The sequence below is a fragment of the Phodopus roborovskii genome, unplaced genomic scaffold, assembly GCF_943737965.1.
Source record: "Phodopus roborovskii unplaced genomic scaffold, PHOROB, whole genome shotgun sequence".
Taxonomy (NCBI): domain Eukaryota; kingdom Metazoa; phylum Chordata; class Mammalia; order Rodentia; family Cricetidae; genus Phodopus; species Phodopus roborovskii.
In genome coordinates this window covers 793437-814153 of record NW_026126646.1, presented here as the reverse complement: position 1 = coordinate 814153, position 20717 = coordinate 793437, and the positions used below count along the sequence as shown (strand labels likewise).

General features: G+C 49.3%; 1 protein-coding gene across 2 annotated transcripts; it reads left to right on the top strand.

Annotated features, from left to right (window-relative positions):
• Positions 1-19141, top strand: Pgd (phosphogluconate dehydrogenase). Of its 2 annotated transcripts, none has more exons than XM_051174000.1 (13): positions 1-78; positions 533-608; positions 1474-1653; positions 3812-3877; positions 4543-4661; positions 5548-5617; positions 7582-7716; positions 11432-11621; positions 15484-15614; positions 15762-15895; positions 17951-18050; positions 18160-18282; positions 18378-19141. In XM_051174000.1, the coding sequence occupies exons 1-13, from the start codon at positions 71-73 to the stop codon at positions 18495-18497; spliced, it is 1452 nt and encodes a 483-aa protein (XP_051029957.1). In that variant the 5' UTR covers positions 1-70; the 3' UTR covers positions 18498-19141. The 2 variants fall into 2 exon arrangements, with proteins under 2 accessions (XP_051029957.1, XP_051029958.1); XM_051174001.1 differs by lacking the exon at positions 1-78 and adding an exon at positions 274-388.
• Positions 19142-20717: the final 1576 nt, after the last annotated feature.

The window sequence follows — 20717 nt, the reverse complement described above, 5'->3', positions numbered from 1 at the left end:
CCGCACTTGCCTGGGAGTGCTCCCTTCTTCGCGCTTCTTCCTGGTCGCCTCTGCTCTGCCCGCCGTCGCCATGGCCCAGTGAGTGACCGGCACGCGCAGCCGGGCCCGGGACACTTCCGGGGATGAGCGTGGTGATGGCGGGCTCCGCCTGCTTGTCTCCCTGCTCCCCCGGCCCCGGGGTCGCCTGGCCCTCCTTGCGCTGCCCGCACCCGTGCACCTCGGGGTCCCAGCGCGAGCCCGGCCGCCCCTGCCCGGGAGCTCGCGGGCAAGGCAGGCCGCAGTGGGTGGGGGGCGGCCCACGCCCCTTCCGCGGGCCAGGCCTGCAGGGGTGATGGCCAGGGCACTGGGGACTTCGTGTGCCCGGACGCCCATTAGAAGGAACTTCAAGGTCCGTGGAGCAGCGGGGTGCCGGGTGCGGGCGGTCCCAGGTGCTTGCGGTGCGAGCGCCGATGGGAGGTGCAGGCTGCCTGTCCTATTAAAAGCGATCAAGTGGCACTAACATCCTTCCCTTGTTCTTTTTCCGGCCTTTCAGAGCTGACATTGCACTGATTGGACTGGCTGTCATGGGCCAGAACTTAATTTTGAACATGAATGACCATGGATTTGTGGTAAGTGGTGGGGACACGTTGCCTTCCCGCGGTGAGCACCGGCTAATTTTTCACAGATCACATGGCTGCTGGAGGGTGCTTCTCAGTAAGCCCTGATAGCTCGTAACTGAAGATTGTAAAAGAAACCCTGCTTGCCTTGTGCTGACCCTGTAGGTGAAGTCTCCTTGGAATGTAAAGCAGTGGTTCTGGACCTGTGGGTCACGACCCCATTGACCACCCTCTGTCTCCAAAAATAACTACATTGGGACTCAAAACAGTAGCAAGATTACAGCCGTGAAGTAGTTAATGAAAACAGCAAAACTAGTTTTATGGTTGAGGTCACCACAACGTAAGGAACTGTGTTAAAGGTTGGCAGGCTTGGGAAGGTTCAGAACCACTGATCTTGGAGGCTATGGCATTGAGTTGGCTAGGGAGACTCCGCAAATGAAAATGGAGTTGCTTTGTCCTTGCAGACAGGGTCTCACGGTGTTGCCACACTGGAGTCTCAGCTACAGGGCTCAAAGGAACCCTCATCGTAGCCTGCTGACTAGCTGGGTCTGCAGGATCCTCCTGCCTGTAGGCTCTGAATGTTCTTTCTAAATAGTAACATGCCTTAGATGCCAGGATTACGAGACAAAAGGCCTAGCAATAGTGACAGGCTCAACCTGATAAGCAACAAGTGGCGGCTGGCCTTTGCCTTGGTGGTTCTCTGCTGTTTCATCCTGCTGTAACCTAACTTTGCGAGGATCGCCTGGCACTTCAGAAAAAGAGAAGGCAGACCAGTTCCCTTTAGTCGATGGGCCAGACAGACATTTGGTGGTTCTCGATCCACCACCCGAAGGTCATGCATGTCCCAGATCCTCTAAGAGCACCTTTTGTCCTCTAGGTCTGTGCTTTCAATAGGACGGTCTCCAAGGTTGATGACTTCTTGGCCAATGAGGCAAAGGGAACCAAAGTGGTTGGTGCACAGTCCTTGAAGGAGATGGTCTCCAAGCTGAAGAAGCCCCGTCGGATCATACTTCTTGTGAAGGCCGGGCAAGCTGTCGATGACTTCATCGAGAAACTAGTAAGGGCTGCCCTGTTCTCCAGACTCCCCTGGTGCCTCAGAGCCCTTGTCTGTTTCCCTCTAACCGTCCTACCACAGGGATCTTTTTATTTTCAGTTTCCTGGTATGAGCTGATGAGTTCTGAGGAAAGGATTGCTTGGCTCATTCAGTCTTGGTTGGCTTGATTGGCACTTACACCATAGTAACTCTTTGTATTCTTTTTCTAAAAAGATTTTGTGTTCATTTTGTTTCATGTGTGTGAATGTTCTGCCTGCGTAGGTTACTGCACCACATTCATAAAGTGCCTGAGGAGGCCAGAGGAGTGTCCGGCCCCTTGGAATTGGAGTTAATAGGCAGTTGTGACCTGCCGTGTGGATGCTAGGAATCGAACCCAGGTCCTCAGTGCTCTTAGACCATCTCTCCAGCCGTATTTGTTTTAAAGCATCTATCTAGTATTTGTGTGGGTGTAAGCATGACACATTGGATGTAGAGGTCAGGGGACAGTTTGTGGGGGTAGACTCTCTACTTCCCTGTGTGGTTCCAGGCTTGATGAGAGAGGAACTTTACCCACTGAGCCTAAGATTCTATTTTAGTTTAACATATTGTTATTATTGGGGGCCATGCAGGTGGAGGCCAGAGGACAACTTTGCCTTCTTCCACTTTTTGGGGGGGTTTTGAGACAGGGTTTCTCTGTGTAGCCCTGGCTATCCTGGAATTCACTTTGTAGACCAGGCTGGCCTCGAACTCAGAGATCCGCCTGCCTCTGCCTCCCGAGTGCTGAGATTAAAGGTGTGCGCCACCACTGCCAGGCTTCTTCCAGTTTTTCTTTGTCTACTGGGATCAAGCTTGGGTCATCAGGCTTATTCAACAGATGATTTTACCCACTGAGCCATAATGCTGTAATTTTGGACACCAAGGAATCTTTAGTTTATGAAGAATAACGGCATCTGAACAGTAGTTGTCTATTAATGTCTGTGTCATCTGACAGTCTTGTGTTGTCCTAGTGTGTGTGTGGTTGTATTGCTGTTGTGTTTCTCTGGCTCCAGTACATAAACACAAACACCCTGCCTAAGCCATATCCCAGATGTTTTTCTGTTTTTTGTTTTTCTGTTGAGACAGAACATTACTGTGTATTTTTATTTCTAGCTGTCCTGGTAATCTTGACAGTCCTCCTGCCTCAGTCTACTTGTACTAGGATTATAGTCACCCTCTAACCATTTTTCATGCCTGTTTGGTACTGAGGAACAGAACCCAAGGCCTCTGAGCACTGTAGCACTGAGATGTATCCCCAGCTCTGGTCTCTTACAATGTTGGCTGTAATGTTTATGAACATTTAGTGCTGCTCACTAGTAAACCGTAGTGTCCAAAATGGATTGGTACTCCTATAAAATAACAATTGTCATACATAGTTGTTTTATTTAACATCCTTGTACTATTTTACTGGCTTTAAAAAGAATATCTTTGTAGGGAAAATATGTTTATGAATGAAGGAGAACAAGTATAAAAAAATCATTTAGATACTCAGAAATAACTGCAGTAACCACTGGGTGGGAGGAAGGCACTGCTTTGGAAGTGATATTAGAAATAATGTGATCACGGTATCTAAGGCAGAGTATCTTTACCAGGTTTGTATCCAAGAGAGGGAACCCTGTAACCAGTTTGCTGCTATTTAAATAAGCGGCTTTGACAGGAAGGATGCTGTGATAAAGGACATACTAAACTTCCTGTGCAGCTTGATGGTGATACCAGACTGCCCTACGTTAGCAGTGGGCCGGAAAGCTGGCTGCTTTTTCCTCAGCCAAGGAAAGTACTAAAGTGAAGTCAAGTGGAGTTTTGGAAGGGGAGGCTGACAACTGGCAGCCAGGCAGTGGCGCACGCCTTTAATCCTAGGACTCGTGGCAGAGGCAGGTGGGCCTCTGGGAGTGAGGCCATAGCAAATTCCAGGCCACCCAGGGCTGCACTGGGAGAACCTGCCAAGGAGGGAGGGGCCAAGCAGGGGAGTGAAAGAGTATGTTGTGGGCGGGTCTGTGCCTCCAACTTCAAGGTGCAGTTAGAGCCAGAGAGGATCATGGAGTCTACATAGTGAATGCTTTCCCTGTTTATTTGTTTATTTGGGGTAAGTTCTTGTTTTTAGGAGCCAAGGTGTGTATTATTCTGTCTTACTAGTATTTGGTTACAGGTACCATTGTTGGACACTGGTGATATCATCATTGATGGAGGAAATTCTGAATACCGAGATACGACAGTAAGTATTCTTCAGTTCAGTCTTTTGGGCCTGGAGAACGTTCTAGAAAGAAACATTAGCATTGTAAATGTGACACAAGAGTGAACTGTCTTGTGATACTTTAGGGGTTGGTGCTGCCGGGCTAAGACACTTGACTGATGAGGCTCCTAGTTCCAAGTGTCGGTAACTCAAGAGACGATGGCTTAGGTACCACAGGCTGAGAGCTTTTTTGCATGATCTCTGCCTTCTCTGACACATGGCATGCCACTGTGCACCATGGTTGAGAAGCACTGCCTTTACCATGTCAGATGCCAAGGCAAGTCATGCGGCCTGAAGTGTGAAATGTGTAAATCGCCCACAGAACTTTGTCTTTGCTGCATTTTACCCTGTAAAGTCTTGTCCATTAAGACAGGAACGTGTATTCAGGTAACCCCCTTGGGGATGGTGTAGATATCTCAAAAATCAGGTTTTTCTCTTAATTTTTTACAGAGACGTCTGTTAGCACTTTTGAAAGTTTAGACATCCACATTGAATGCACAGATCCTCTCAGTGGTTGGCTACTCCTAGTCTGTTGTGTCATTTAGTAGCAAATATGAGCTCTCTGTATTGGCCCCACCCATCCTCTCCTTCATCAAGAGAAACTTATTTTTGTGAGAAAACCCTAAAATTGTTTCTCTCTCTTTTAGAGAAGATGCAGGAACCTCAAGGCCAAGGGGATCTTGTTCGTGGGGAGTGGAGTCAGTGGTGGAGAGGAAGGGGCTCGGTATGGACCGTCACTCATGCCAGGAGGGAACAAAGAGGCTTGGTGAGTATCAGTACCACGTGCATTTCAGCCCAGGCCCAGCCTGGAGTGAACAGGATGGGGAGACGGTTTTGTGCTTGATCTGTGGGCATGGAGGAGTTAGAGCTGGGAGGCACCGGCACATTTCTGCCATCTAGACACTTTGTTCTTATGTCCAGTATGTGCTTGCTTCCCTCTCTCCTGTGTCCTGTCAGGGACAGATCACCCAAGTTTGGAAACTGAGGGTACCTTAGTCCAGTCCCAGGCTTTGACATTCAGGTGTAGGTTTGGAGATCTGTACCAAAAGGCTTCGAGAAGGACACAGTTTCCTTGGGTAGAATAGAGAGGGGAAGGTCCTAGCAGTTGCTGTGAGCTCATAATGAGGGTGGGATGACTCGAGGGTGTCTTTGCTCCAGGTGAGTGTCTGTACAGTCCTGGCTTGTCTGTGATCAAATGTGCAGGGTCGTCTTGTACCTGGTAACAGACATCCAGATGGGCAGGGTGTCTTTGAAGGTGTTCTTGTGATGCTTGGGTTGGAATCATGGTTGTTCTCATAAAGGGATGGAGGATTCTTGTAGTGCTTTGTGGGGTCCGGGTATCGAGATGCTGGGGTTGGAACCCAGGGCTTCCTGCATGTTAAACATGCGCCTTACCGCTGAGCCACATCCCTTGCATCTCTTCCGGCGCTTCTGTGGTGCATCTGCCTTGCTTTTTCCTTTGTGTGGACTCCGGTGTCCTCCACTCTCAGGCCCACACACAGGGTGTGGAGGTGCACACTTGTCGGCAGTCGGGACCAGAGCATCTCTGGAACGTTGAGCACATCCGTTACTCTTAGAGTGGCGTCCTTGAGCGTCGACCTGAAAGGTCAGGCCTTGTGTGGTTGGCTGAACTGTACTTCCCCTTTCCACAGGCCCCACATCAAGACGATCTTCCAAGCCATCGCTGCAAAAGTCGGGACTGGAGAACCTTGCTGTGACTGGGCAAGTTCTGGGCCCCCCTTTGAACAGCACACAGCTGAAGAGAGGCCACCTTGGTCCCAGGGGTTAGCTCTGTGCTGTAAGCGTCTTAGTCTAAGTCACTGCCCAGCTGCTGCCTGAAGCCCATACCTGTCTGTCTGAAGGCCCTTGTACCCTCTCCAACTCTTCAGGCCTGGTGGTTACTGTGTTAAGCAGCTCCTCAGTCCTACTAAAAGGAGGATTCATAAATAGCAGCCAGAACTTGAGAGGAGTCTTTATAGCTGTTTACTTCATGGCCAGAGGATGCCAAGATTAAAGTGGGTTTGCTGCCTCGTCACGCCTGGTGTCTCAGGCCATGAGGATGGAGGGATCTCTCTGCATAGCCTGGTTTGTGGGTTTTCTGTTCTTGGATGTTCACCAAAGCTCAGGAGTGGCCATAGGCCCTTTCCTTCCTGTTGGGTGTTGCTGTGAGAATAAATATTATCCCATCTGTGACATTCAGCCACACCGTGAATTGAAAAAGCACATCGGCCTAAGGAGGCAAGAGTGTGGCCAGGACTTTGCTAACTGATTGGGCAGGTCACCGCAGGAAGGCTTCTGTGAGAAACACCCAGCCTGGCTACAGTCTCTCTCTGTTCTTTTCTTCCTCTTTTCCTTTCCTTTAATTTTACTTTCTTTTCTTTTTTTCCCTTTCCTTCCTCTTCCCCTTCCACCGTCTGTCTGTCCATCTATCTTTGAGTTACATTTATCTATCTGGTGTCTGTCTAAGCATGGGAGAGTTCGAGTCTGCATGTGGAGTCAGAGGACAGTTTGTAGGAGTCAGGTCTCTCCTTCCACGATGTGGACTGGAATTCAAACTCAGGTCTTCCAGCTTGGCAGCGAGTACCTGTATCTGCTGGGCCATCTGACCATCCTCAACGCTTATGTAGCCCACACAGGCCCTGGGCCCTTAGTCCTCCCTCCTCAGTCTCCTGAATTGCAGACCTGTGCACCACCACACCTAGCTCCCCTTTTTTATACCTGTTATTTTATATGTTCACTTTAGTGTTTTAGTAATAAGTATAATTAAGAGTAGGGATAACGTAAGGACCCAGTGGGCGTAAGAGAAACACCCCCCCCTTGACCTGCCAGCGTTGGTGGCTGCCTTTCCCCAGGGGTCGGTGTCAAGTTCAGTCATCCTCTGCTAGGGGTGGTCAGAGGCTGTGTTGTGAAAGCTGCCCAGTCTGTCCAGTCTTAGTCTAAGAGACTCCTTCCTTGATGGCAGAGCACTACTGTTAGCGTGCTGTGACGGTAGCTTCCTCTTAACTCCCTCTTGGACAAAGTCAAAAGGAAAAGCCAGCTTGCACCTGTGGCTCTTGCCTCAACCAGGGGTGATGGCTGTGGGCTGCAGCTTGGTATAGAAAGATGAAGCAGGTGACCCTAGGCCATGCATGGAGTGCCAGAGCAACAGGAAGGTGAAGTAAGATGTCCTCATACTGCAGCCAGGGTCCAAATCCGAAGGGGCAGGCCAGCGATAGAGAAAGCCTCTGTCCTGTAGAAACATCCCAGCATCGATAGAGCCGCGAAAGTCCCCATGATAAACTGATAAATGGTTACATCCTACTAGCTTAGCCAGTGATGGGGCCATGAAAGAATGCATTTCTGGTCTTAAAATGTCAAGGTGATACCTTGCTATAAGGGTGTTTGACCCTCAGTAGCTATTAGGAATGACTATATTACATTTGTAGGAAAAATGCAAGTAATTTACTTTAACCGGCAATTGCCAGAAATGTGGTAACATCGAGACATGGAGACTTTAAATTGTGGCTGGAGCTGGGAAGTAGGGAATTGCTTTTAACAGTGGGAAATACAGGCTGAGGAGATTGGGTATGTTGGAAGGTTCCTAATAAAAAGTACTGTTTTCTCGTGGAGCCTTTCTGGAGTCTTCTGAGACTCCTCCTGTGTAGTCCTTGGCTCTGAAGGCCTCCTGTTGCTTATCGCCCTGACAGGTGGGAGACGAGGGGGCCGGGCACTTTGTGAAGATGGTGCATAATGGGATCGAGTACGGTGACATGCAGCTGATCTGTGAGGCTTACCACCTGATGAAGGACGTTCTGGGCATGACGCACGAGGACATGGCCCAGGTGAGTCAGTCCCGGGCACTGTCTCCTCCTGGGTAACCATTGCTACTGACAATTAATACTTCCTCCTTCCTGTTTGCCCGCATGGACTCAGCCTAATGTAAGGGAAGCTATGGTAATGGCATCATAAAGCGTGATAGCCACCCATGAAGCTGTAATCACTGTCAGCAGTTAGTGAGCCATGCTTTGTCACACTCTGTGTGTCACCTCGTATACGTCCCTCCCCACAGAACTCAGGCCCTGGCCTTACACATGATAGGTAAGTACCCTGTCACAGAGCCCATCCCGGTCCTTATTACTCTCTTTCTTCCTCCTACCTTTGCTCTGTAAGGGAGCTAAGTAGCTGCCTGTTATCAAGTTGGGGTTAGAGCTCTGGAACTTACTCAAAATAGTTCATCCCCGGGGCCTGGAAGATGGCTCTGCAGTTGAGAGCACTTGGTACTCTTTCTTGCAGAAGACCGGTAGGGCTCTGTTTCCAGAGCCATGTGGAGGCTCACAGTCATGCATAACTGTCGTTAGGGGCTGTGATGTGCTCCTCTAACCTCTGAGGGCCTTGAATACAGGTGGCGCGTATGAATACACACAGGCAAAAACCCAGATAATATAAGAAATATACTTATAAACAATAATAAATCTTCTCAAAGTTCATCCCAGTGGGGAAGCACAAGCATTTTCCCAACATTTCATTATGAAATTACTCAAACACTGCATGGATACGCACACTACCTGGATCCCAGCAGAGCATTTCACTGCGCTTCACCACGTATTGTCCATCCCCATACTGGTTCATCCTCCATGGAGACATTCCAAAGTGATCTGTAGGAGATACAGTATCATTAGATAAACATTTAATTACAAACATAGGTAAGCATGTTTTTTTTGTTTGTTTTTCTGAGACAGGGTTCCTCTGTGTAACAGTCTGGCTGTCCTGGAACTCACTGAGATCCCCACTGCATCCCCAGTGCTTGGATTAAAGGTGTGCGATACCACTGCCTGGTGGCAAAGCATGTTTTACCATTCATTTTTAAGAACTTTTTGGTGCCCTCTTCCGGCCTGCAGGGATGCAGGGATAAAAGCAGACAATTCACTATATACACAATAAATAAATAAACCTTTTTTTCGTTTTCAAGACAGTGTTTCTTTGTGTAACAGCCCTAGCTGTCCTAGAACTAGCTCTGTAGACCAGGCTGGCCTTGAATTCACAGAGATCCACCTGCTTCTGCCTCCTGAGTGCTGGGTTTAAAGGCATGTGTCACCATTGCCCAGCAAATAAATAAATCAGAAACAAAGAAAATCTTTTATTTGTTCTTTGACAATTTTATACACATATATAGTGTACCTTGATCATACCCACCCCAGCCTTCCCATTCTACTTCCCTTCCAATACCCTTCACCTGCATGATGTCCCCCTTCTCCCTGTGTGTGTGTGTGTGTGTGTGTGTGTGTGTGTGTGTGTGTGTGTGTGTTGCGTATATATCTCTTTATTGTAACCCACTGGTGCCTGCTGGAATGCTGGCTGATTTTGCTGGCTTTGTGGGTCTTACACAGGTAACAACTCAAGTTGAGTTCGTGAGTGCAGCAGCCATTCTAGGCTGGGGTCCTGAACCGAGTGAGAGCAGAAAAGCTGATCTGAGCAAGAAGGCAGGCAAGCATGTCTGTATTTTGCTCACTCTACCCTTAGCTGTGTCTGTGATATGACCACCCCTTTAAGCTCCCAATACCATGGGGTCCCCATACAGAGAGTCTAGAGTGTGAGTGTGTGAGAGTGTGTCTGTGTGTGTGTCTGTGAGTGTGTGTGTGTGTGTCTGTATGTGAGTCTGTGTGAGTGTGTCTGTGTGTGTCAGTGTGTGTGTCTGTGAGTGTGTGTGAGAGTGTGTCTGTATGTGAGTCTGTGTCTGTGAGTGTGTCTTTGTGTGTGTCAGTGTGTGTGTGAGAGTGTCTGTAGTGTGTGGGTGAGAGTGTCTGTATGTGAGTCTGTGTCTGTCTGTGTGTGAGTGTGTGTGTGTGTCTGTATGTGAATCTGTGTCTGTGAGTGTGTCTGAGTGTGTCTGTGAGTGTGTGGGTGAGAGTGTGTCTGTATGTGAGTCTGTGTGTGAGTGTGAGTGTGTGTGTGTCAGTGTGTGTGAGTGTGTGTCTGTATGTGAGTCTGTGTCTGTGTGTGAGTGTGTGTGAGTGTGTGTGTCAGTGTGTGTGAGAGTGTGTCTGTATGTGAGTGTGTCTGTCTGTGTGTGAGTGTGTGTGTGTCTGTATGTGAGTCTGTCTGTGAGTGTGTCTGAGTGTGTCTGTGTGTGTCAGTGTGTGTCTGTGAGTGTGTGTGAGAGTGTGTCTGTATGTGAGTCTGTGTGTGTGTGTGTCAGTGTGTGTGAGAGTGTGTCTGTATGTGTGTCTGTGTGTGTGAGTGTGTGTGTGTCAGTGTGTGTGAGTGTGTGTCTGTATGTGAGTCTGTCTGTGAGTGTGTGTGAGAGTGTGTCTGTATGTGAGTGTGTCTGTCTGTGTGTGAGTGTGTGTGTGTCTGTATGTGAGTCTGTGTCTGTGAGTGTGTCTGAGTGTGTCTGTGTGTGTCAGTGTGTGTCTGTGAGTGTGTGTGAGAGTGTGTCTGTATGTGAGTCTGTGTCTGTGTGTGAGTGTGTGTGTGTCAGTGTGTGTGAGAGTGTGTCTGTATGTGAGTGTGTCTGTCTGTGAGTGTGTGTGTGTGTGTGTGTCTGTATGTGAATCTGTGTCTGTGAGTGTGTCTGTGAGTGTGTGTAAGAGAGTGTGTCTGTATGTGAGTCTGTGTCTGTCTGTGTCTGTGTGTGAGTGTGTGTGTGTCACAGCTCCTCACCCTCACTCATCTTGGCAGCTGCTGGTCTCACTCTAACTTTTAACTTAGTTTTTGTTATTTTTGTGTTTTTATTTGTTGATATATTCCTACAACAAAAGTAAATGCTATACTATATGCAAGACACTGTTCTAAGTGTAAGACAGTGAAGGCCTGGGCATAGCTCAGAGGCCGTGTGTAGCCTATCGTGTGAAAGGTGCTTGCATGTGAAAGCCTCTAACAGTGAGAGTCTTTGCCTCGGGAGCTTGAAGACAAACAGTGATAGTGACTGTAGAGTCTAAAATGAATCATCATTATAGACCAAAGCAAGCTGGGAATAACAGGCAGGACTTTGCTTTGTTTAGATTTATGTGCGCTGGTGTTTTGCTTTGTTTTATTTACATGTGTGTCTGTGTGAGTGTGCCAGATCCCCTGAAACTGGAGTCACAGACATTTGCGAGCTGACATGTAGGTGCTGGGAACATCCAGTGCTTTTAACCACTAAGCCAGCTCTCCAGCCCAACAGACAGGTTTTATTTTATTTCCTAATTTTATTTTTGAGTTATGGGATGGAACTCAGGGCCTCGTGCTTACTAAGCTTGTGCTCCACCACCGAGTTACACCAAAGTCCCAAGAGCTGGACTGAAATAGGGAATCAAGGTGACAACATGCACAGACTCTTGCTTGGCTCTAAAGAGAGGGCAGTTTCACTGGTGAGAAATTAAACCACCAGGATGACACTCAACAAAGCTACTACTTGACTTGGCGAGCATGACTCAGTGGGCAGAAGCAGGAGTCCACAGGCTGCCAGGAGGAGCTCACCATGGGCTCAGCAGTGGGAGCACCAGCTGCAGAGGCAGGGATACAGCAGGTGAGCCAGGATGCCCACAGAACCAACCCTGCTTTTCCTTCTGTGTGTAGACGTTTGAGGAATGGAACAAGACAGAGCTGGACTCCTTCCTGATTGAAATCACTGCTAATATCCTCAAGTTCCGGGACACTGATGGCAAAGAGCTGTTACCAAAGATCCGGGACAGCGCAGGACAGAAGGGCACCGGGAAGTGGACCGCCGTCTCAGCGCTGGAGTATGGCATGCCTGTCACCCTCATTGGTAATGCTGCACCTTTCACCTGTGCCTTTGGGTCCACTGCTCTGACCCTGGAGTCCTGGAACTCTACTCCAGACAGGTGTTGGGGACAGTCTCCAGCCCTGCTCAGGTGTCAGTGCGCCTTTCCTCTTTCTGCACGTGGGACACCTGTCTTCTTGTGGGCTCTGAGGTAATTGCAGCAGCTACTGCCCTTTCTGTGCAGTTTTAACTTTGGGATATTTTAGCATTTGGCTCAAGCCTAGTCAGTAACCTAAGACCTTTGTCCAGTTGGTTCTTGAGACAGTCTTGCTAAGTAGCCCAGGTTAGCCTGTCATGTACATCTTCTTGCCTTCGCCTCCTGAGTGCCACGCATGCCTGGCTTTTTTGGCTTGTCTGTTGTTTTACTAAGATTTCTGTAATGGGTTCAATAACAAAAGTTCACAGACTAACACATTTTGTTTATGTAGTCAACCTTTATTAATATTTTACGGGTTCTGCCCACAGATACTGGAAAAATATGGCATAACCTATGTTTCTTCTCCTTAGAAGAAACCCACTGTCCATGTATTAATGGACTCTGAATCCGACTCAGAGGTAGAAGGCTGGGGTGTGGCTCAGTTGGTAGAGTGCTTGCCCAGCTCTGGGCTTGTTCCTGGCACTGCAAAAAACCAAACCCAGAGAACAAGAGAATAAGAAACAAAACCCTGGCTGTGGGTTGGTTTGTTGTTTTGAGACAGAGTCTCACTGTGTCAGTATGTCCCTGAAGCCCTAGCTAGCCTGGAACTCATGGAGATCTGCATGGTCTCTGCCTCCTGAGTGCAAAAACTGGTTCTAAGAATAAAATTAAAAGCCTGGAGGTGATGGTACACACCTTTAATCTCACAGGTGGATGTCTGTGAGTTCGAGGCCAGCCTGGTCTACAGGATCTACACAGGACAGCCAGATCTACACAGAGAAACCCTGTCTTGAAATACAAACAAACAAACAAAAAGGGGATAAAATAAAAGGAGCTGGGAGCTGGTAAGGTAGCTCAGCAGATTAAAGGCTCTTGCCACCAAGCCTGCTGACCTGAGTTCAAAACCTGAGACCTATATGGTAGAAGGAAATAGCCCACTCCTGCAACTTGTCTTCTTTCTGACCTCCATATGGATGTCATAGCATTCACATGTCTACACACACAGAGAAGGAGAGATATAATGCAATTAATATAATAAAAAAGAATAAAATAAAAGCCAGACACAGGCAAAGTCTGCTCCTGTAGCTGTAGTTACCTAGGAAGCTATGACAGAAAAATCACTTGAGCCTAGAAACTTAAGATCACCTTGGATATATGTATATGTGTTGTGCATATGTGTTCCTGCCTGTGTATGCGGGTGGACAGTCCCACACATATAGATGTGGAAGCCAGAGGTCAGCATCAGCTGTCTTCCTCAATTACTCTATTTACTTATTTTTGAGACAGAGTCTCTCTGTTGAACCTGCACCTCCCTGATTGGCTAGAATAGTTAGCCAGCTAGCTATGGGAACCACTGGTCTCTGACATCCTGGGCTATGGTCATAGTTATGTGTGTTATTTTACACAGGTGTTGGGGACTTTGTATGACAAGCACTTTGCCAACCCTGTCTTTTTTCTTAAGCGATACAATGCCCCTGTGCCACGATTGGAAAAAGAGAGCCTTTGCTCCTGGTGGAATGGCTCTTCTGTGATAGCTCGGGCGTTTTCCAGATTGCTTTTCCCAATATGGTGCCTGCCCCTCCTTTATGTCCTGATTAGTCATGCCTCAGCCTGTGTTAGATACTTGGGGCAGGGCAGGGCACGGGTTTGTGTGTGTGAGTCCCGCACAAGGAGGAAGTTGGCTGCATTTTGGCCAAACCCAGTCGTGCTGTGTGCAGGGAGCATTTATCCACCACTGACAAGGCTGCATGAAACGTAGCCTTGAGCTGTAGCTGTAGAGACGGGGGATCCTCCCACCGAGCTGCACAGATGTGCTTCTCCCTAATGAGTAAGAGGACCCTCCCTGTCCAGCCACTGTATGACCAGGAGGTTTGCCACACTTGCTGTTGCACAATTGTCAAGTCATGCTGCAGGGAAGGAAAGGGGTTGGGTAAGGACAAGAAGACATTTTTTTTTTCACCTTGTTCTCAAGTTGTGGCTGGTACCCTTTCCCCAAAACTGAAGTGCCATGTTGTTAGTCCCAGATATTCGACCCATTTTGTTTGGAGGAAAAGAAGATTCATTCATCTTAAATAAATTGAGCAAGTGGCCTGCCACAAAGGTCTTAATGTGCCCTGTGTACTGAAGGACATTGTGAAGCCAGTGGTTATGGGTATTAAGAACAGCCTTGGGGGTGGAGAGCGTGTCCTCCCTTCCAGTGATTGGCTTCCCAGCAAGCACATCCGCTTCATCACAGCCCCCAGAAACCCCAGTGCTCCACGGCCAAGGACATCTGATTTCTGGCTCTGAGGGCACTTGCATGTGCACACATACACACACACTCACACCATACACACTCTCACACACACATACACATACCACACCACACCATACACACTCTCACACATACATACACACACACACACACATACACACACACACACAATTTAAAAATAAATCTTACTAAAATCAAAGCACTAAGCCCGGGGGCCAAGTGAGACAGCCTAGCTGCCAAGAGCACTCGTTCTTGCAGAGGATCTGGTTTAGTTCCCAGCATGTTGTCAGTGATGGTCTGTAACTCCAGTTCCAAAGCATCTGGTGCCCCCCTCTGGCCTCTGAGGGAACTGCACTCCAGTGGTGCATAGACACATGAGGGCAGAACACCCATACACATAGAAATAATAAATTAAAGATCTTTTTTTTAAAGGGGGACATAGTGGTAGTGAATTCAAGGCCAACATGTTCTACATATTGAGATCCAGGACTAAGAAGAGAGACCCTGTTTCAAATAAACATAAACATAATAAACAAACTCTTATAGCATGGGTGGGGGAGCAGTTCAAGACAGGATTTCACTGAGTAACAGTCCTGGCTGTCCTGGAACTCATTCTGTAGACCAGGCTAGCCCTGAACTCATAAATCCTGTCTCTGCCTCCTAGGTGCTGGGATTAAAGGTGTGCACCACCACCCGGTCGTGAACCTTTGGGGTGCACAGTCTCCAGGCAGTGGTGGTGCACGCCTTTGATCCCAGCACCTAGGAGGCAGAGGAGGAGGACCAGGTCATCAAGGCCATCCTCTGTCATGCAGTGTGAGGGAGCTTGTACTTCATGAAATTCCATCACAACAAAATTTATTTCTTCTAAACAAAAACTGAAGTCTTACTGTTGGGTTAATATAGAGTAATTATGTGTAGTTGTGCCTTGCCTCTATTTCACCTCAAAACTTCCCTGGGAATTTTGGGTTGATGTTTGTGTTTGAATGCATTTGATGTTGGGAGGCGAACTTGGAGTTTTAGTTCTGGAATCAGCTGTTCAGAGCTCTTAACCCAGGTTAAATTTGGGAGCTAAGGTCAAAGCTCCCAGGTTGGATCTCTCTTACCTCTGCTGTGCCTGTCCACACCCCTTTCCACACCCAGGTTTCAGGTGTTGGTCTTGGGGATTTCTGTTTGTTTATTAGTTTGTTTTTCAAGATAGGGTTTCTCTGTATTGCTCTTGAGCCTGACCTGGAACTCGCTCTGTAGAATAATAGGCTGGCCTCAAACTCACAGAGATCTGCCTGCCTCTGCCTCCTGAGTACTGGGACCAAAGTCCTAAAGGCATGTGCCACCAGCTCCTGGCTCTTAGGGATTCCTGACTGGCCCTCTTGGTACATGTTGGATCCGTCTCCTGACCTGGCTGTGCATATCCTTTGGTTTCGGGTGTTACCTCTGATGACTCTGTCTTTCCTATGTAGGAGAAGCTGTCTTCGCTCGGTGCTTGTCCTCTCTGAAGGAGGAGCGAGTTCAAGCCAGCAAAAAGCTGAAGGGCCCTCAGAAGGCCCAGCTGGCGGGCAGTAAGGAGTCATTCCTGGAGGACATTCGAAAGGTGGGCAGTCCCCAGCCCTCCACCATGTCATCATTTCTAGCCTTTCCTGGTACTGTCACTATCTGGGGTCTCCTCAGGAGTGAGAACGGGGCTGGGAGTGTGGCTGCTCCACTAACCACAGCTCTAAAGTCTGCTGTTGCTTTCCAGGCCCTCTACGCTTCCAAGATCATCTCCTACGCTCAAGGGTTTATGCTGCTCAGACAGGCAGCCACTGAGTTTGGCTGGACTCTCAATTATGGTGGCATCGCCCTCATGTGGAGAGGGGGCTGCATCATCAGGAGGTAAGTGACAGCTGAACTCAGGGCGGCAGGAGCAGGGCCCAGACAATGCTTGCGTTTCCCTGCAACTGGGAATAGCCATCCTGTTACTGACACTGGCAACGTGTGGGTTGCATCGTCACAGTTCATTTTTATCAGTATAGGTGTCCACATCTTAAAACAATCGTAGTTCAAAAGCATTTAGGAAAAAATAGTGTGTAGGGAGGGGCGTGGCACACATCTTTAATCCTAGCCCAACAAAGCAGGCAGATCTGAGTTCCAGGTCAGCGTGGTCTACAGAGCAAGCTCCAGAACAGCCAGGGCTACACAGAGAAGTCCTATCTCGAAAACACAGAGAAAGAAAGCAAAAAGAAAAATCGGGGCCTGGTATGGCGGCGCACGCCTTTAATTGAGCACTCCAGTGGCAGAGGCAGGTGCATCTCTCTGAATTCAAGACTAGCCTGAGCTATGTATAAAAAACCCTGTCTCAAAAAAATAAATAAACAAAAGTGTAGAACACTTGCTAGGCCCTGGACTCTACTACCAGCACCAAATAAGGTTCTGAACACTTAGAGACTGTTTTCTTAATGTACAGTGAACCAGCTCTGTTTAACATTTACCTCAGTGATGTAGAACACACAGGGTTTGTGTAGGTAACTAAAACACTGTTCATTTATTTCTTTGGGAGACGCTATATGTGCCAGGTACATGTGGGGTCCAGCAAAACTTGTGGGAATTCTGCCAACTCCTAAGTATATCTATCCTGTTTTTACATTCTGGGACTGGAGAAATTCATAGGATGAGTTCAGGGACCCCCTGGACTTACTGTGAGTCTGACTTCAGCCATAACTCCATTCATCCCTGACCTCCACGACAAGCCCCTACTTTCACTGCAGGGATCTCCCAGAATTAATGTCGGTTCAGAACCAGTGTTCAGTGGCCTGTTCCAAGTCTCATTCTCCCCCACCTGCCAGCCTGGAAAAGGCTGTAGGTCCCTCTGAGGAAGGCTAACAGTAAAAATCGTCCTTCCTCAGGGGACCTGCCTGTTCCTTCATTCAAGGGGTTCTGATCTGAAAATTGGTTCACGAGCTGAGATTCCATCTTGCTGTGATCCAATGTGGCCTTTCTTCCATCTGTTGAGCGTCTTCTGCTTCTTTCTGTTCCAAACCTGGAAACACCACTGATCGGCCATTAGCAGGGGTCCTCGAGAGTCGTGCCACCCTAACATCCTTACTATGCTGCCCTTTCCATGCCTACACTCCCTTCAATCCTTCCCTTCTACCCTGTGGCACCTGGGGTCCACTGAGCCCTGTCACTGGCCCATTAAATACTAGGCTGTTCTATGAGGGGCTTGAGCACCCGCGAGTTTTGACTGAACCTGTCCCCTTTCCACGCTTGAGGGACACCCGGTTTCTCCAGCTGGATTGTCTACACCACACCCTGCAAGTAGGTCTGTGAGAAGTGTCCTGGCCCTGGGCTTGTCTCCTGGGGCCCGCCCGCTTCGTTTTTTTTTTTTTTTTTTTTTGATGGGGGTGGGGCTCACATTGCCCAGGCTGACCTTGAGCTGCTGGTTTTTCTGTGTCCACCTCACTCTGTACTTTAAAAAGAAAATTTTAAAAAATAATTCTTATGGCAGTTAAGAGCTCTTACAGAGGACCCAGGTTCAATTCCAGCTCCCACAAGGTGGCTCACAACCCTCTGACTCCAGTGCCAAGAATACAGCGCCCTCTTCTGGCCTTCCTGGCATGGTATGCAGTTGGTGCACAGACTTGCAAGCAAAGCACACTCTGTCTCTCCTTCTGTCTCTCTCTGTCTCCACTCCTCCTCCCAACACAGAAGACCGTTTGTGGGATTCATTTCCTTTCCACTGTGTGGGGCCAGGAATGGACTCATCTGGTCAGACTTGGTGGCAAACACCTTTGCCTGCTGAGTCACCCCATGGCTCCTCTGTCCCTGTGAATGTTACTCTGCCAGCTCTGCTGGGGAGAACTGTGACTCTGTAGAATGTGCCGTGACGTATCATTTCCAGACCTAGAGCATGCCGCTCTCTTAAGATTGCTTTCTTGCAAACTGTTTCAGTGTGTTCCTGGGGAAAATTAAAGATGCGTTTGAGCGAAACCCAGAACTTCAGAACCTGCTGCTGGATGACTTCTTTAAGTCAGCAGTTGACAACTGCCAGGTACGTACAGTAGCTGGCAGTGGGTGGCGCCGCCTCCCTGTGTCTATGTCCTGCAGACTCGGTGTCTCTGGGAAGACCCAGCCTCTGACCTTCTCCCCTCTGTGCTCAGGACTCCTGGCGGCGGGTGGTCAGCACTGGGGTGCAAGCAGGCATTCCCATGCCCTGCTTCACTACCGCCCTCTCCTTCTACGATGGGTACAGACACGAGGTGCTGCCAGCCAACCTCATCCAGGTAAGCTTGGGAGCAGGTGGCTCCTTGAACTCGGCTGCTCCCCGAGGGCCGTGTGCCCGCTCTCCACCCTAACCAGCCAACCCTTCCTTTCCTAGGCTCAGCGGGATTACTTTGGGGCTCACACCTATGAGCTCTTAGCCAAACCAGGAGAGTTTATCCATACCAACTGGACAGGCCACGGTGGCAGCGTGTCATCGTCTTCATACAACGCGTAGTAGGACTGTGACTTCGCCCTCCCTCCCGGCAGCAGGACAGCCCCTGTGGGACAGCATTCCTCTTTGCCCTAGTTCCTGCTCAGATCTTTTAGCCAGCTGTTGGCTGTGATCGCTGAGGAAGTCACCGAGCTCTGTTGTCCGCTCCCTCTGAACCACCATGCCCAGGGACTTACTCTGTGCACGACTGCGTGACCGCTCCCTGACCGAGCTGTGCCATGTGGGTCACACAGCCTGCAGCTCTTGGCACACAGAGGGATGGCTGTGTGGGATTGTACAACCTGGAGCGTGGATCGTGCGTGCGGGCTCTGCTGTCCTCCACTCAGTAAAAGCTTATGTAGTAACCCTCTACACTGGTTTCTGGGCGTGCCCGGACGTCCCAACTGCCTCCCCATTGGCAGAAGGGTCTGCACCAAGTTCTCTATGTGGGAATTGATCTGTTTTCCCTTAGCCTTACTCATTTGGACTCTGGCTTTTTTTTTTTTTTTTTTCTTTAAAGACTCCAAATAACACAGACACATTCAGTTGAGGGTTATGATTAAGTTTGGAGGGAGGTGGGCAGGCCCCTTGAGTTGTCTTTCCTTACCTGGGTGTTCATGTCACATTCCCCGGTCACACACTTGGAATAAACTTTTTAGACTGCCTTGGTCCTCAGCGTGTTCTCTCCTGTATCAAATCAAGGTCCCACCCTGGTCTGCAGTGGAATTTCAGTGCCCTCGGTCTGTCTGTTCCTGAACCAGGCTTTCCAATTGAGAGTTGCCTGCCTCAGGCCACCGGACTGAGTTAGGCCAGCAGTGAATTCTGCTCCATGATGATTTTTCTGGACAGAGTTAGAGTTGGTCCGAGAGGGGCCCATGAGCAGCGCAAACAACGCCTGTTTGGACAGCTGGCGCCACTCATCTGTCTCGGGCTTCAGTCTCGGGAGCTGACTGGGACCGCAGCTTTTCATCAAACCCTCCTTACGTCTAGCTTGTGGAGGTGACGGCCTCCAGCTCATATCCTGCACCTACTGTCCCTAGATCTGAGGGCCAGGCCCACCTGGCCCTCCAGCCCCACACACAGACTCCGGACCATGAGAGGCAGATGGATGCTTGGGGAATAGGGTGGATTCTAAGGAGAAACAATGCAGACGCTGGACAATGAAAGCAAAGGACCGAGGGGCAGGAGCTCAACTCCAGCCCTTCCCCGTTCACCCTCCAAGAAGCTGTAGGGTGGGGTCCCTAACCCTCCTGCGTGAGCAGCGGCCGCCATGTGGGATGTGGCCTGCCCTGTATTGGTGGTGGGTACAGGTGTTCAGAGGCCTCTGGCCAGCGTCCTGCCTGTAAGTAGGACATAGTTAAGTGTCCTAATGAAGGACTGATTGGAGCATTTCATACTATTCCACCAGCACTATGTCCCCCTGGAGAGAGTCAAAACGTGCTGGTTGGGGTGGGGCTCTCCCTCTGCATTTCCAAGGAGCTCTCCGCTGCCGTCCTTGCTTGTGGGCATGCATGCATGTGAACACAAGCCCATGCAAAAGGGACCAAGGGGCCAAACTGCCAGGGGACTAATGTACAATCTCATCAAGGCCATGTGGTTCAGAGACAGAGCTGTCCTGCCGGCATCCTCAGGCACCCAGCATCCTGCAGTGTGCTCATGCATGTGGGGGTCCATTGTTTTGACAGGAGCTCTTTGGATGTGACCCAAGGCTCACCCAGTTCAGCTAGGCTGACTGGCCAGTGAGCCCCAGGGATTCACCTTGCCTCTGCCTCCCTCCCCAGTCTGAGATTTCAAGCACATGCCTGCTGTATGGTGATCTTTGCTTTATGTGAGGGTTCTAATCCCTCCCCCATCTCTTACTAGCCATGGTTACAACACTTGCTTAGCATGAGTGAAGCCCTGTGCTCAAGCCCAGCCCAGCACCACTGAAGGGAGCAGCACAGGGTGGCTCAGAAGGGAAGGGCCAAGCAAGCCTGACCATCTGAGTTCAGTCTCTGGAAGTTGACCTTTGACCCCTACATTTGTGCCATAGTGGGCTGGGCGTGGTGATGCATCCAACTCTCGCACTTGGGAGCTGGAGGATGGAGAATTTAAGGGCAGCCTATGCACACCAAGACCCTGTCTCAGATCCCTTGCCTCCCTCCACGCACCCCTGCACAAAGCTACCTGCAAAACAAGCCAGAGGGGAGAGGGAGGGGAAGGGAGAGGAAGAGGCAAGGGTTTTGTTATTTATTCATTGGGATT